General features: G+C 51.2%; 1 protein-coding gene across 1 annotated transcript in view; it reads right to left on the bottom strand.

Annotated features, from left to right (window-relative positions):
* Positions 1-411: 411 nt before the first annotated feature.
* Positions 412-15,271, bottom strand: part of MYO7A (myosin VIIA) — a 106,810-nt gene continuing 91,950 nt past the window's right edge. The window contains exons 40-47 of the mRNA XM_077841927.1: positions 12,213-12,326; positions 10,143-10,230; positions 9,045-9,151; positions 6,861-7,046; positions 5,930-6,046; positions 4,655-4,738; positions 2,041-2,160; positions 412-504 (exon numbers count right to left, since the gene is read on the bottom strand). Of these exons, the coding sequence (XP_077698053.1) occupies positions 412-504; positions 2,041-2,160; positions 4,655-4,738; positions 5,930-6,046; positions 6,861-7,046; positions 9,045-9,151; positions 10,143-10,230; positions 12,213-12,326 (909 nt within the window). The remainder of the gene's footprint in view (positions 505-2,040; positions 2,161-4,654; positions 4,739-5,929; positions 6,047-6,860; positions 7,047-9,044; positions 9,152-10,142; positions 10,231-12,212; positions 12,327-15,271) is intronic.

The following is a 15,271-nucleotide window of genomic DNA, read 5'->3' as shown; positions in this document are numbered from 1 at the left end:
TCTCCAAAGCCCTTAACGGCACCCTGACCACCTTCCCCTTTTTAAAAACGACACTCACAACTTTTTCCTACAATCCTTTGCAAACTGCAGTCATTTGGTTTGATAGTAAACATCCCGCTGGAGTTTCTCTGTTGATCAGTCACTGTCTGTCACCTAGAAAGCTTAGAAGTTTAAAACAGGGCTTACTAGGGAGGAGGGGGGAATTGGAAGTCAGCATCACAGATAGTCATCCTCACTGGAAGGGGAAATGGGACTCGAGCCCTCAAGGTCAGAGTCGGATGAGCTTTCTGATGGGGTCCGGATCATCTTCCACATCTGGGCAGAAAAGGTTCGGCCCCAGCTGCAGGGGTATCCCACAGGCCTCAGCTGGTGAATTAGCTCCATGGCCATCTGCCAGTGGCTTCTTTCAGTTCACTTGCTGCTGCCCTTTGCACTCCTCTGTTTGCTCATGGCTGTTAACATCTGACTGATGTACGAGGTCAAGAGGTCATCCATCTTGTAGCCCTGGTAGGAAGTTATGAGAGATCAGACACATCACCCAGACAGCATAACTGCTGGTCGCCGGATCACGTCCCTTGAATGCCTTTGGTATGAACTATTACCAGGATCATCAGCGACCCACCTCCACGTCCCCACCACCACAACCTTGAACTTTGCCTGGTAGAGGCCTCACCCTTTGACAAGAACCAGGGGACAGTCAGTCAATGAAAAGATGGCAAGTTCAAAATCAATACAAGGAAATACTTTTTCGCACGCGCATAATTGGACTGTGGAAAACTCTGCCACAGGAAGTTGTTGTGGCCAGGTTCAAAAAGGATTTTGATTATTATATGGATATCAAGAATCTCCAGAGTAATTATAATTAATGGTGATAAATATTGGAAGGGATATAAACCTCATGCTTCAGTGCTTAAGCTAATCTCTACCTATTAGAGATCAGGGTCAGACCTCATGTGCAAGCAGATTACCCCATGTCAGTTTACAGTGGGGTTCTTCCATCTTCCTGTGTAGCAGCTGGTGCTGGCTATGGCCAGAGACAAGATACTGAACTAGATGGAGCTCGGGTCTGATCCAGTCTGGCAATTCCTCTGCTCCGATGGGGGCAGAGAGCTAAAAACCAGACTGTGATGCTCTCCCGTCACCCAAAGCAAGCCATGACAGAGTATCACTGACTCTGGTTCACTACGGGATGGTGGGCAGAGAAGCTTGGTACTGGATTTAAGACCTGAACTAAGTCTAGAGCATGCTAGTCAGTTCCAGAGTGCACAGCACCAGATTGCTACGGTGGTGATGCTGCCTGTTCGGCTTGCTATAAAGCACCTGGTGACTAACCTGGCTGAACATTCAGAGCCCTCACCCACAGACAAGGGCCGTCAGTCGGGGTAACAGGCTAAGCCATTACTACTGCCCTGGGCAAAGCTGAAATGGACTCTATGTGCCAGTCCTCTGCTGGTGTAAATCGGTGCAGCTCCCCTGACACCAGCAGAGGGTTTGGCCCTTGTGAGTACGTAGCACAGCTTATGGCCTCTGTTCCTGTCCTCACAGCCAGGGAGTGAATAAATGAATTTATCCTGCACACTTGGCCAGCTCGCTTGCCTTCTCCCCATCCATCCATCTCCACAGGATTTAGTCCAACATCCCAGGCCTTTGAGCAGCTTCAAACAGCTGCAGTTTCCTTTTCAATCAGCTGGCTCCAGAAACCTGCCCCTCCCGCTCCAAAATGCAGAATTACTTCCAACACTGCCCCTGCCTGAAGCCCGATTTAGTCCCGCACCAGTAACAGCTGTGCTAGACCCAGTGATGTCTTAGCCGTAGCTTGCAGGGAAGCAGGGACATATTTAGTGAGCTCACTAATTCTCTGCCGCACACTGCTGTTCTTCCATTTCAAAGCCTGTTGGCCCAGACGCTCGGACACAGGCAATGTGACACGAAAAGAGGATTTGAACCCAGGGTGCGGCTTTGGAGGTTCAGCCTTCAGTTAGATCCCCCCTCTTGCTCTCTGTGCTCAGCGACTGAGCGAGAGCCCTGAACTCTCCTTACCAGTGACGTTTCACAGAGCAGTTTGCTTCCCCGCACCAGGTTGCCAATGGTGATGTGAAAGTACGTGTTGCCGCTGCTCCAGTTGGAGATCTTGGTGAAGGGGTGAGTCGTGAGAATATCCTAAGAGGCGCAGAAGGACAGTCAGATACTTTGAACATATGCTGAATCCCCAGCGGCTAACCCCTCATTTCCCTCTGGGCTTCCCACCCCAACAAACCAAATGCATTTCCTGAGGTGACATGGTCCCACCAGAAACGGAGAGGGGGAGAGATCAGTGGGGGTTCTTGCCTTTTTCCTGTAACCCACAGTCGCTGTTGGAGACAGGCCCGAGGTCTAGAGGGACCATGGGTCTGAGCCACTAGGCAATTCTGATGCAGGGCTTACGCAGGAGGTCATCTAAGTTTGGCCCCTCTCCGGGTCTGAGCCACAGCTCACTGACAACAATGAAGGACTAGGAAAGGAACTGGTGCATTATCCAGGCTAGGTTTCCACGTCCCAAGCAATGGTGCTCCTAAGCTAGAGGTGGGCAAACTACGGCCCGTGGGCCACATCTGGCTCACAGGACCGTCCTGCCCGACCCCTGAGCTTCCAGCCGGGGAAGCGAGCCCCTGGACCCTCCCCTGCAGCCTCAGCTCGCAAAGCCACTGTGCTCTGGGCAGCTGGCTGTGGCCGGGCGTCGGGGCTGCCAATACTGCTGCTCTGAGCAGCATGGTAAGGGGGCGGAGAGCAGGGGGGATTGGATAAGGGGCAGGGGTCCCAGGGGACAGTCGGGGACAAAGAGCAGGGGGCAGTTGGATGGGGTGGAGGTTCAGGGCGGGGCGCGGTCAGGGGACAGGGAGCGGTTGGATGGGGAAGAACGGTCAGAGGATGGGGAATGGGGGGGTTGGATAGGCGTGGGAGTTCCAGGGGGGCTGGTCAAGGGGCGGGGGTGTGGATAGGGGTTGGGGCAGTCAGGGCACAAGGAGCAGGGGGGGTTGGATAGGGGGTGGGATCCCGGGGGGGGAGCAGTTGGGGCGGAGGGTCCCGGGAGAGGACAAGGAGCAGTGGGGGTTGGATGGGTCAGGAGTTCTGAGGGGGGAGGTCAGGGGGCAGGAAGTGGGAGGGGTCGGATGGGGGCGGGGGCCAGGCTGTTTGGGGAGGCACAGCCTTCCCTACCTGGCCCTCCATACAGTTTTGCAACCCCGATGTGGCCCTTGGGCCAAAAAGTTTGCCCACCCCTGTCCTAGGCCTTCTGCTCTGGGATGACCATTACACAGCGTAATGTGGCTCAGCCTCCGGAAGCTCTTTCTGGTAGTCAGCCTAAATTGACCATATCTTCATTTCATCCTATCGGGCCTAACTGTAGCCCCTGATGCCACCCTAAACAATCCCCTGCCTTGCTGTTTACAAACGGCAGCCGTCATTTGTCTCCCTTCCTCATCATTTAGCAAGGCAGGCTACACACTCCTGAGATGTGTGTACCTAACACCACTTTCCATTAAACATAAGAGCCATTTCGCTAGGGTGACCATATTTCCTAAAGTAAAAACGGAATGGCCTTGGGCTTGCCCGAGCCGCCCCCCCTGCCTGCAGGGCTCACCAGAGCTGCCCCCTCACTGCTGCCTGGGGCTAGGGACAATCCCCCTGAGCTCTGCGCCACCCATGGCTCGGGTTGACCCCCCCGTCAAGCTCTGTACCTCCCGCAGCTGGGGCTGAGCCCCCGAGCCCCTCTGCCTGGCCCCTCGCGTCACTGCCCCTACAACGTTCCTCCGCGCCCCCCTAAGGGGGGCAGCGGACCCAGCTTTTTTGGTAAATTTGGCATTTGTTCGTTTGCTCTTCCCAACTGATCAGTTAGGAACAGCAAACAGGACAAAGGCCCGTTTTTGTCAAAAAAGTCGGAATGGCCAGCACAGAGCTTAAAAAGGGGACTGTCCCGGCCAAAATGGGACGTATGGTCACCCTACATTTTGCACACAGGGCTAGCTGGGGCTGGGCCATGTGCAGCTGTTGGGAGGCACAAAAGCACAACATAAAGGGAACTGCCTCTGCACCAGGAGAGGGTTTGCACATCTAATCGCTGCAATCTTTGCACTCAGGAGAGCAAACAATCCCAAGGGGAGCAGGGAAAGAGGTGAGAGAGGGGGAGCAATAGCTCTGCCCTCTGTCACTCTAGCCAGCTGAGCACACGGGGTATCATGCTGCAGCACCCAAAGGGATACTGCACATCAGGGAAGTCCAGGCAGGATCGTGGCTGGGGCAGAGTGCATCTGCACCCTCACAATGGACTCATGTGTGCAAACCTGGCCCATGGCACTTGCAGTGCAAACAATGGCAGGAGCGGTGAGCCCCACCTTGTGTCAGCGTGTCCCTTTCAGAAACCCCAGAGTCACGGCCAAAGTGTTCAGACTTCCACCCAAGTGGCCTGACTTTTCAAGGTGCTGAGTGCCCACAGCTCCTGGCGACCTCACAAGAAGCGGAGGAGACTCAGTACCTTCAAGAATCAGGCCATTGATTTAGATGCTTAATGTTACCTCCCCCCCCCACAGGTTGCTAACGTTAGCCCTGGGAGGCACACCCTGCCCCGTTGCGCATGGTTGAGCTTTCCGCAGGTAGTAACTGATGGTGTCTGGCTTACCTTGGTTTTGGGATCGATGAGGCTGACTCCGTGCTTGTTGATGGCAATTAAAAGGATCTCTGGGTAATTTGGCTCGGTAGTTTGCTGTTAGAAACGAGAAGAAGCAGTCACATGAAAAGGCCCAGAAGAGCGGACAACTCACGGCTGAGGGCCCCTTCTGTCAGAGCAATGGAAGGAGCATCCTCATGGCAAGAATTCCGCTGCGTTTTAGCTCGCCCATGGGGCGCGCTCTAGTTTATCCTTTTAAGGAAGCTCAAAATAAATCAAGGCCTCTTCACTGCTATGGTAACAACCATCCAGCTAATGACGAGACTCCCCACCCCCGCCTCAAACACCTGGTGACTTTAAGGCGTAAGCGATTGGCGGCTTTAAAGTTCCTTCTTTTCCATTTCTTTCCCCGCCCAGTTTGCCAATGGAAGCAGCTGGTAGGGGAGCCATCCTGCCTGTGGACTGCATGAGCTGGGATGCAGTGGGAAGCCCCAGGTGGCCCTTCCCTCCTCAGATCACCTCTGCTTGATGCACTGACTCTCCTGTCCTTAGTACCTCTGGTCTGAAGGAATCCTGGGCCAACTGCATCATTTCCCGTTGCTCGGCCTACGTTTGGCTTTAGGTTCCTTAGTGCTGGTCAGAGATGCTGGGCAGACAGTTCTGGAGACTCAGGGCCAGATCCTCAAAGGTATGGAGGCACCTAACTCCCAAAGGCCTCAGTCCTGCAGCCCAGAACCAATAAGGGCAGTGGCAACGCAGGCTTCCCCACACACCCAGCCATTCTGCCTCCAGCTCATCCAGGAAGAATCAAGTCAAGGGGTGGGAAGCAAGGTCTTGTGGCTAGGACAATGAACTGCGACTCGGGAGACCTGAGATCCATTCCTGGCTCATCCATCGACTCCTTGGCTGGCACTTAAGTCACTTAAAACAGAACTTTCAAAAGCTCTTAAGTGGCTTAGGCGCCCAAGTCCCATTGAAAGTCTCACTCTAGCCTGTGCCTCGGTTCCCCATCTGTAAAATGGCAAATAGTAGCACTGCCCTCCCACACAGAGGACAGACCCGCTCATGAGTGGGAGGTCCTCTGGCAATGATGAGTACCACGGAAGTACCTAATTAGAGGGAGCAGGCTGGCAAACGAGCCTACGTGGCCCAGGCAGTGGCCACCGAACAGCCAGCAGTTCTTCCCTTTAGAAATCCTTATAATCTGTCAGGGGGAGGAGCGGCGAGAACCAGCCATTTCCCGGGGTTCCTGCTCCTGCCAGGTGACACACACAATGAAATCTGTACCTTCACTTCAAAGAAGGCTGATCCAAATGTAGGCCACTTGAAGACAATCTTTAGGAAGGCAAGCTTGGCTTCTTCTCTTGTTTTGCCTGCATGCTTATTGAAATACGCCACAATGGACTGCAAAGGACAACATGACATTACTGAAGGGTTTGCCAGACCACCTGGGAACTAGGACATTTGAATACAAAGAGCATCATGACACACAGATATCATGTTATTCCTGCCACAAAACATCAGACTTTGCCGGCCTGTTTTAACAGAAATCCACCGTGCCCTCACCTGCCCATTCGCTATTATGCCCGTGCAGACGCAGGAGCCTGAAAAGACCTTATACTTTATTTTTCCATCTTCCAGCCAGTACAGGTTTGACTATCCACAAGTGCTTTCTCCAGGGTGAGGAAGGAGAGTCTTGTGGTTAATGTACTGGGGCATGGAAGATCTGGATTCAATTCCCAGCTTTGATTCTGACTCCCGGTCTCATCTGGAACAAGTCACTTAATCTCTCTGTGCCTTGGTTCTCCACACATAAAACAGGGATAATCAATCTTCGCTTCCTTTGTCTGTCTTGAATGTAAGCTCTGTAGGACAGGGACTGTCTCTTACCATGTGCTTCTACAGTGCCTCACAAAATGGGGCTCTGATCTTTGCTGGGCCCTAAGCGCTGCTTCCCTATGGTGTAAGTGTAACCTACTAGTGTGAGTGAGTTACCAGTCCCACTCTGGGCACGGTTGGCAGAGCATCGATTCTGTTACGGCCCCACCTAAGGAGGTTTAGCTCAAGCTGTTGCACTCATGCTTTTAGCTCTGGAGGTCCCCAGTTCAGTCCCTGCTGTGTTGGACAGGATGGCAGCTGTCACACAAGCTTGTCGAGATGCTATACCCGCAGCACCGCTCTCTGAGCCTGGCTCGGTGTTATCCAGGCCATTCCTTACCCTTTTCCAGTCGTCCGGAGAGAGCTGCCGGAGAAGCTCCTGAGGCACCAGCTCCTTCAGGAGCTTGGGGATACTGGGGAAGTAGGACTTGTCATCCTCAAACTTCACCCTGTAGATCAGAGCTGCCAGCTGTAAGACCTCTTCCCGGGTACACTTGTGGTAGCCACGCAGGTACTTTGGTAATTCCTGCACACGAAAGCGTTTCACAAGGTAACGGGGGCGGTCACAAACATCCAGGTTCTCAAAGACGTCCTTTTGTCCCGAGAGACAGAGGCTGCTTGAATGGCAGCACCCAACCATCCCAAGACAAATGCCACGTAGACGCTGGCTAAGGGAAATCTAGCAGGTCGGCAGCTATAGAAGGAAGCTGCTTGAAAGCTGGCTGTGTTAGTGCAGTGATCTTCAGCCTTTTCCATCCCACAACCCAACCCACGCCTGGAACCCCCACTTAGCTGGGACCCCCTTCCCCTTCAGAAACACTGGAAAGGCACAATGGTTGGTGGCCCTGTGGGGAAGGGGGGTTTCACGAAGTCCAGACCGAGACCCTTTGCACTACTGCGGCCAGGAATCTGAGCTCAATAAAACAGGGTCTCACCTGATCTTTGCCCCGCGTTTGAAATGAACCCAAGTCTAACAGTTTTGGGGATTTGAATGAAAAACCTGAATCTTAGCGATGGGTCCCGGGTAAAACACTGGATCTGCAGAGCCTGAGCCTCGGTGAAGCCAGATCTAAACCTAAAGCGCGACATCATGACTGGCCCAAAATGAGGGGAACCAAAACCTGCTCCTGAACTGCAACCCAGCGAGACCTGTGGATCGGCTGGACTCTGGTTCTGAGCCTGGCTCTCAGGCACCAGGCAGGCAGGCTCATCCCCAATGAGTCTTCCCCTCTGCACTGCTGGTGGCAGATGCAATGCAGCTGAGGCCTCTCCCTGCTTTATTTTACACCTGTTTGTTTCTTCCTTTGATCACCCCCCTTCTGCCCTCTCACCATGCAAGTTACAGCCAGTTCCTTGAGGTGTAACTGACAGCACCATTTACCTCTTACAATCTTAAAGATCTCTTCAATGGCTGCCATCACAGCGATAACTAAGTGCTTCCCAGGTAAATTCAATCTATATGGGGAATTCCCCAGGGGAGTTCATGGCATTTGCTGCTGTTGACCCCTCTCTAGTTATGGAGGAATTGCCTGGGAACTGCAATATTTTTCTGAAATCATCATTGTGCTGGGGCAGGTGGAAATGTTTTGTTAAAGCACCAGCTCTGGATTAGCTCGGCCACACTAGATGCTCATCTCTCAGCCAGACTGCTTTGGCCAAGGCCATTTTAGCTCATACTCTAACGCACTTTGCAACTTGTGTTGGCCCAGAGGAGCTCAGCTGTTGAGGGGGATCATTTGGAATCTAATGGCTTTTTCTTTTATTCAAATCAAGCTTTCCAGTTCCCCTCTATGTTATATAACCTCGAAAATGATTTAAAAAGTACCCCTCATCTGTCAACAAGATCTTGTATGACATAATCAGCAGGAGGCACGTTCGTGTTTGAACAACCATTTTATCAAGAATGACTGTAATCAATGGTGCGTGCGTATGAATTTCACACTTGAAAGTAGCTGGCCAGACAGTCCAGAGGAACAGAGACCTCTCGTTAGCTGCAGAACAAGTACAGCAGCGGTGCGGCATTCCGCCCTGTCTCTGCCACTCGAATCTGACCTGAGCAGATCACCTTGACATGAAAGAGATGAAAAATCTCAGGCTATCCAGAGTGCGGCTTCTCTGCTGAGACTGCCAAGAAGAGGGCGAATTAGTGCCTCTGACCCACGGTTTTATGATGGCGACCACTGTTCCCTCTAAGCTGTGTGCATGTGCACACAGATCCTAAACCCTGTGCACACGGCGAAACACCGTGCACACAACAATTTGCACAGAAGCACAACAATTTGCACAGAAGACATTTTTTGCGCACACGGCCTGTCAAAAATTAGAGGGAACATTGATGGCGACACCTATTCAAGAGGAGCTGGACTAAGACCTCCAGTCCAGCCAGCACATGGAAACCTCTATTTGTCACTACTAGTGTGAGTTGGATTTGAGCTATTGATGTAGAAGGAGGAAGCCTTTTTATCCCCTTACTAGTTCCCCAAGTCATCCAGACCTCCCGCAGTATTGTAAACTCATGGAGTACCTGATAATAGTGGAAGATGGAGTCTGCCATTGAATCCTTCCCAGGCATGGTGTTTGTCCACAGTTTTTTCATGAAGAACACTTGGTATGTGAGAGAAGGCACTATACCTGCAAAAAGGAATCCGTTCAACATTGACTAGGCTTGTAACAAACGCTTCAACCACTAGATGGAAACCTGTATAAAAGAGACACTCGCTCCTTGGAGCAATTCACCGTCCCTGATGCAGGAGGTTCAGGGATGAAATAGCAAGAGTGTTAAAGCCCATGACTGAAGTGCATTGGCTACAGAGTGGCTGCCTAAATTGCTCTTTGACCTCTTAAGTTAGTGGTCTTCAGGCTTTCACTTAAATAAGCACTGGATTCACTTGCAAATTTTGAATGAAAGGAGGATGGATTTAATTTCATAGCAACAGCAGTACAATGTATTGCAGCAGTTTCTGGAAAATTACTTGGGGCCAGTTAATGGAGCTGCATTTCAGCTAGCAAAGCAATGCTAAAAGCACAGAAAGTTTCTGCATCTGCCAAAGTCCGGACAGCAACCACAAAACTTCAACCTTCAGAGGAAGTCACTTATTTAGAGGCCTGGTCTAGTTGATCTCTGCCTTGCCAGCCCTCGGCACCTGTGACCTGTCTGACCACAGAAGATTCTTGATTCCCTTAATAGAAATGGGAACAGGATTAAAGTGGATACTGTGAAATTATTGGGAGTTGTCAGGTGGCAATATAAAGTCCTAAGTAATGTAAAGACACTAAGTGCCCTCTAACTGAACGTATAAGTAGTCAGAGCTTGGAGAATTGCTGGGTGTTAGCTGTTGTGCAGTTCTTTTTAGAAGTTATGGATAGCAAGAGTAAAAGCTTGTTCTCTGCCCAAGAATGGATCATTGCTTAGGTGCAGAGTTGCTGCTGACATGATTTACATGAACATCCAAGACCCAAACATTATACGGGGCCAAACACATTACAGATGTAGTTTTCATCATGTTATGGTGGGCAAGAGGAGCCTTTTAAAAATGATTTCAATGGGTTCTATGAGACCTCCCTGGCCAGCATTCTACTTGGGAGAGGAAATGGCAGCAAAACAGAAGAGTGACATTATTACCATCTTTTGCAGGTCTTGCTTTCTTTATCCAGTCTGTAAGATGTCTGACAAAGTCAAAGAAGAAATCTCCTTCTGGGACGCTGATAACCTGTGGAAACACATTCCACTGTTAATAAAACCAACCAAACAATAGCTAATCAGAGAATTATAGGGGAGAAAAGCCTACTATGTGGGCTAGCCTAGCCCATCCCCCTGCCACTGGGGGATAATTTCTTCCAGTATGTCTTGCAGTGCCTTGCCCATGCTGGTTTTAAATATCTCAGATGGTGAGGCTTCCACAGATCTCACCATCAGAAAGCTATTGCTGACCTAGCTGTTTCTACGCTGTCCTTCACCTAATTTCATCCAGTTATTCCTAGTTATCTTCTCTTGTTCGACCCTAATCAATTCATATCCCTTCATCTTTCCATTGCTTCTGGACAGTTCTTGTGTACCACATTTAATCCTTCCTTGTAAATCAGTCTATTCAGCAGCGTGACCGTCCTCTTGCTCCCCTCTAATAGGTCACTATCTGTCTGGTCCAATATTCCAGGTCCGGCTGGACCAGAGCCATATAGGGAGGGGCTATCAGCTCCTGGCTCTGTGATGCCTTTGGTTATGCAGCTGACAATACCACTGTTCTTTGTTGTTGATCCTGTAAATAATTGCTTCAATTTATTCAACCCACAAAGCATTTATATACTTCTCTCCTTGGTCATTTGTAGCAGACTATCTGCCTTTTGGATGATTTAACCCCACAGAGGAGTAAAAAAAAGCTAACAAAATGTTAGGAACCATTAGGAAAGGGACATATAACAAGTAAATATTATAATGCCACTCTATAAATCCATGGTAGGCTCACACTTTGAATACTGTGTGCAGTTCTGGTCGCCCCATCTCAAAAAAGATAGTTTGGAATTGGAAAAGGTACAGAGAAGAGCAACAAAAATCATTAGGGGTATGGAACAGCTTCCATCTGAGGAGACATTAAAAAAGACTGGGACTTTTCAGCTTGGAAAAGAGACGACTAAGGGGGGATATGCTAGAGGGCATAAAATGATGACTGGTGCGGAGAAAGTGAATAAGGAAGTGTTATTTAAGCCTTCTCATAACACAAGAACCAGGGGTCACCCAATGAAATTAACAGGCAGCAGGTTTAAAACAAACAAAAGGAAGTATTTCTTCACATAACGCACAGTCAACCTGTGAACTCATTGCCAGGGGATGTTGTGAAGGCGAAAACTATAATGGAGCTCAAAAAAGAATTAAATAAGTTCTTAGAGAATAGATCCATCAATGGCTACTAGCCAAGATAGGGATGCAACCCCATGCTCTGGGTGTCCCAAGCCTTTGACTGCCAGAAGCTGGGAGTGGATGACAGAGGATTGACCACTTGATGATTGCCCTGCTCTGTTCATTCCCTCTGAAGCACCTGGCATTGGCCACTGTTGGAAGACAGAATACTGAGTTAGATGGCCTATTGGTCTGACCCACTATGGCTGTTCTTATGTTCTACAGCAGTCTGAGATGCAACTGGCATGCAAGATGTTACAGAATTTAAGGGCACTGTCCTGCAATCCTTATGCACACCAGCCCTGCCACAGGAGTCAGGAAGGGGGGCAGGATCAGGCCTTGAAGCTGTAGAGTGGGATCTTCCAAAGTGCTCAGCCTGGATTGAAGTCACTGACTGGGGATGGGATTGATGTGAACTGGAGCAGACTTAGGCCATCGCTGGGTGCTTTGGAAAACCCCATCTTGACAGTATCATGTAGCCAGCTCCCGCAGAACCCAGTTTTGCAGCCCTCCCATCAGCTGTACACGCAGCCATTAGTAACCCCTTTGACTTCAGTGGGATGAGGCTTGTGAGTAGGGGCTGCAGGACTGCCTGGCCCTTTAACTACAAATCTCCAGGGGTCAGATCCAGGGAGGCGCTCAGGAGCAATGGACCAGGCCCTTAGGCGGTGTAAAGTGGCATAGCTCCACCGGCTTCAGCAGAGCGCCGATGATTTACACCAGCGGGACATGGCACAACAAAGGCTCTGCAACGCAGAGCTGCTCAATCCGTGGCCGATCGCTTTGTGCGCCGCTCACCTTGTCGGAGATTTTGACAAAGAGGCTGAAGCCCTCCGATGACTTCAGCAGCAGTCTGCTGGAGATGTTCTGGCAGAAATCCTTGGCTTTAGTGCTGGACTCCACTTCAAATGCCTGCAAAGAGAGGTGGAACCCACACCTCAGCCACCTCGCTGTTCATTCTTGGGTTACCCTCTCTCGCGGGGAACTTAGAGGTGCTCTTTGCACAGAGGCAGAGCTGTCCTGCTGAGTTACACCATTGCTTCTCTGTGCATTCTTCCTGGTCCCCCCTAGATGCTAACACAGGGGTGGGCAAATGTTTTGGCCCAAGAGCCACATCGGGGTTGTGAAAATTTATGGAGGGCCGGGTAGGGAAGGCTGTGCCTCCCCAAACAGCCTGGCCCCTGCCCCATATCTGCCCCCTCCCACTTCCCGCCCCCTGACTGCCCACCTCAGTGCCCCCCACCCATCCAACCCCCCCGTTCCCCGTCCCCTGACTGCCCCCCAGCACCTCCTGCCCCTTATCCAACCCCCTGCCCCTACCTCCTTACCATGCCGGAGCCAGCCACGCCACTGAGCTGCCCGGCAGGAGCGGTGGGCCAGAGCGCTGGGGGTGCGGCGGCGTGGCTGCAGGGGAGGGGGAACAGCAGGGGAGGGGTTGGGGGCTAGCGTCCCCAGCCGGGAGCTCAGGGGCCAGGCAGGCTGGTCTAGTTTGCCCACCTCTGTGCTAACGTATCACTGCCATTGTTCAAGGGGAGAAAGGCGATGCCTAAGATCTCCCTACTTCATCAGCAGGTTCCAGTTCTTCTCCTTATTCTGAGCAGCTGTCAGTGCTCAGCTTTTGCTTCTGCGGCCTCAGAGACTCAGGGCGTTCCTACCTTTCCGCTCATTCCCGGGGCTCACTTTTGACCAGTGATCAGTGATTTGTGGGCCTCCCTTGAGCTACTTTGGCTCCTGACCTTCAGAGGTGCCGAGCAACTTCCAGCTCCCAATAACTTCAGCTGGAGTTGTGGGTGCTCTGCAGCTCTGTGAATCAAGTCCAATGCGAGCACCCTACAACTGAGACCCCTCCCTCCCCCAAATCAGTGAAAGGGGGCCCAAATCTGCACAGGACAGGGCTTTGGGGGTTTTTTTTCAGCTGCCGTTGGTTCTCAGGGCGGGAGGAAATGCAGTTTCATTGTGCAATGAGAGGAAGGGAGAGACACTACACTGGGCCTATGCATAGGCTCGAGATGCCCCAGGCCTACAGACATCATTCTACCCAGGAAGGGCACACATGCCTCTTGCTGTCTGGGGGTAGTACGACTCCATGCTCCTGGCTATCCTTTTGAATAGCACAGGACCTGATGATATTCAGAGTGTCACACCATTGCTGTGCCCATAACCCAGCTGATTGTGCAGCCTTTAGAGTGCAGATCACCATGGGTGCATCGGTGGCTAACCCATCTAACATTCAAGTCCCCACTGTGTCTGCCTTCGGGCTGCCCAAGATGTGTCTGTAAACCATTGTCTGGCTTGTCTCTTGTCACATTTAGGCTATGTCTACACGACCGCGGTAAGTCGACCTACGCTACACAACTCCAGCTACATGAATAACGTAACTGGAGTTGACGTGTCTTAGGTCGAGTTACGGCGGGGTCTACACTGTGGGGGGGTCGACGGGAGAAACTCTCCCGTCGACTTACTTTACTCATCTCATTGGAGGTAGAGTACAGGGGTCGACTGGAGAGTGATCTGCTGTCGATTTGGCGGGTCCTCACTAGACCTGCTAAATCGACCGCCGGTGGATCGATTTCAGAGCTGTAGTGAAGACCTGCCCATGGAAAGAATGCTAAAGACATAACATCTCAGTGTGGCTGCGAAGATCTCCATGACAGACTACGACAGATGGGTCCACCCTGTCAGAGGGGGACACTCCCTGATCTCCCCTTGTGCATGCCCAGCTTTGTACAAGCACTCACTTGTCTGGGCATTCGTCACCTTCTGTGTCTTGTACCTGCCAGCAACAGTGTTTAGATGTGCAAATCCACACAAGATTGTGCGTGCATTCCTGCAGTACTAAGTGCTAGCGTGTAAGAATGGCACATGCCAGGAACTGCACACACAAAGCTGCTCATGCAAAAATATTCCTATTCATCTCCATAAGCGTGCAGGGTGCTTAGCAGGCAATAAAAGACATGCTGCTGGCTACAAAGAGCTGACAGTCTAGTTGAGATAAGACCATGAAGGAATGGGATGGACACTTATATGTAGGGGGTCTACTTAAATTGCAGAGAAATCAAACACATTTTTCACAGGTTGGTCACGGCATAAATAACAGATTTTGCAGATGTGTTGCACATCCACAAAATTTGCTATTTATGCTGTGACCAATCCACGAAAAATGTGCGATTTCTCCACAGCATGTCTCAAACTGGGGGCCCCCGACACAAAAGGGGCACACAAGCCTATTGTGTGTGGGGGGGGTCCCGGTATTGCCACCTTTACTTCTGCACTGCTGCTGGCGGTGGTGCTGCCTGAAGCTGGGCGGCGGGAGAGCAGCAGTTCTGAAGTCAGTGTCACTGAAGGCCAGCAGCAGCACAGAAGTAAGGGTGGCAATACCATACCATGCCACCCTTACTTCCGCCATGCTGTTGGCAGCCGCACTGCCTTCAGAGCTGGGTGCCTGGCCAGCAGCTGCCGCTCTCCCCTCTGCCTTCAGATCTGCCGGAGACCAGATGTCATGGGGGAGAACAAACTTCATGGTCTGTGACACGATTTTCACGGATGCAAATTTGGGAGACCCCCTACCTATATGAGGAAAGGGTACATGTTTTCACATTCACACATCAGGTTTGTTCCTTTTATAATTAGAGGTGGCTTTGGTCCCGCTTCCCGTCTCCGAGATTGACACTGGTGTCCCTCTATTAACTTCGCCAGCAGAAGAGACAAGAGAAACAGGGTCTATGTTTCGAAAACCTGAATTGAAATGGCAATGAATCAAACTCATGTTGATTTTGATCCGTGTAGCTAAGTGTCCACATCTATGACTCGCTATTGCACTCCATGGTCTTACGCAAGCCTAGCCCGAGCCAGAACTG

This window comes from Eretmochelys imbricata, chromosome 1, assembly GCF_965152235.1.
Source record: "Eretmochelys imbricata isolate rEreImb1 chromosome 1, rEreImb1.hap1, whole genome shotgun sequence".
In the NCBI taxonomy this organism is placed as follows: domain Eukaryota; kingdom Metazoa; phylum Chordata; order Testudines; family Cheloniidae; genus Eretmochelys; species Eretmochelys imbricata.
This window is presented reverse-complemented; position numbering and strand designations above follow the sequence as displayed.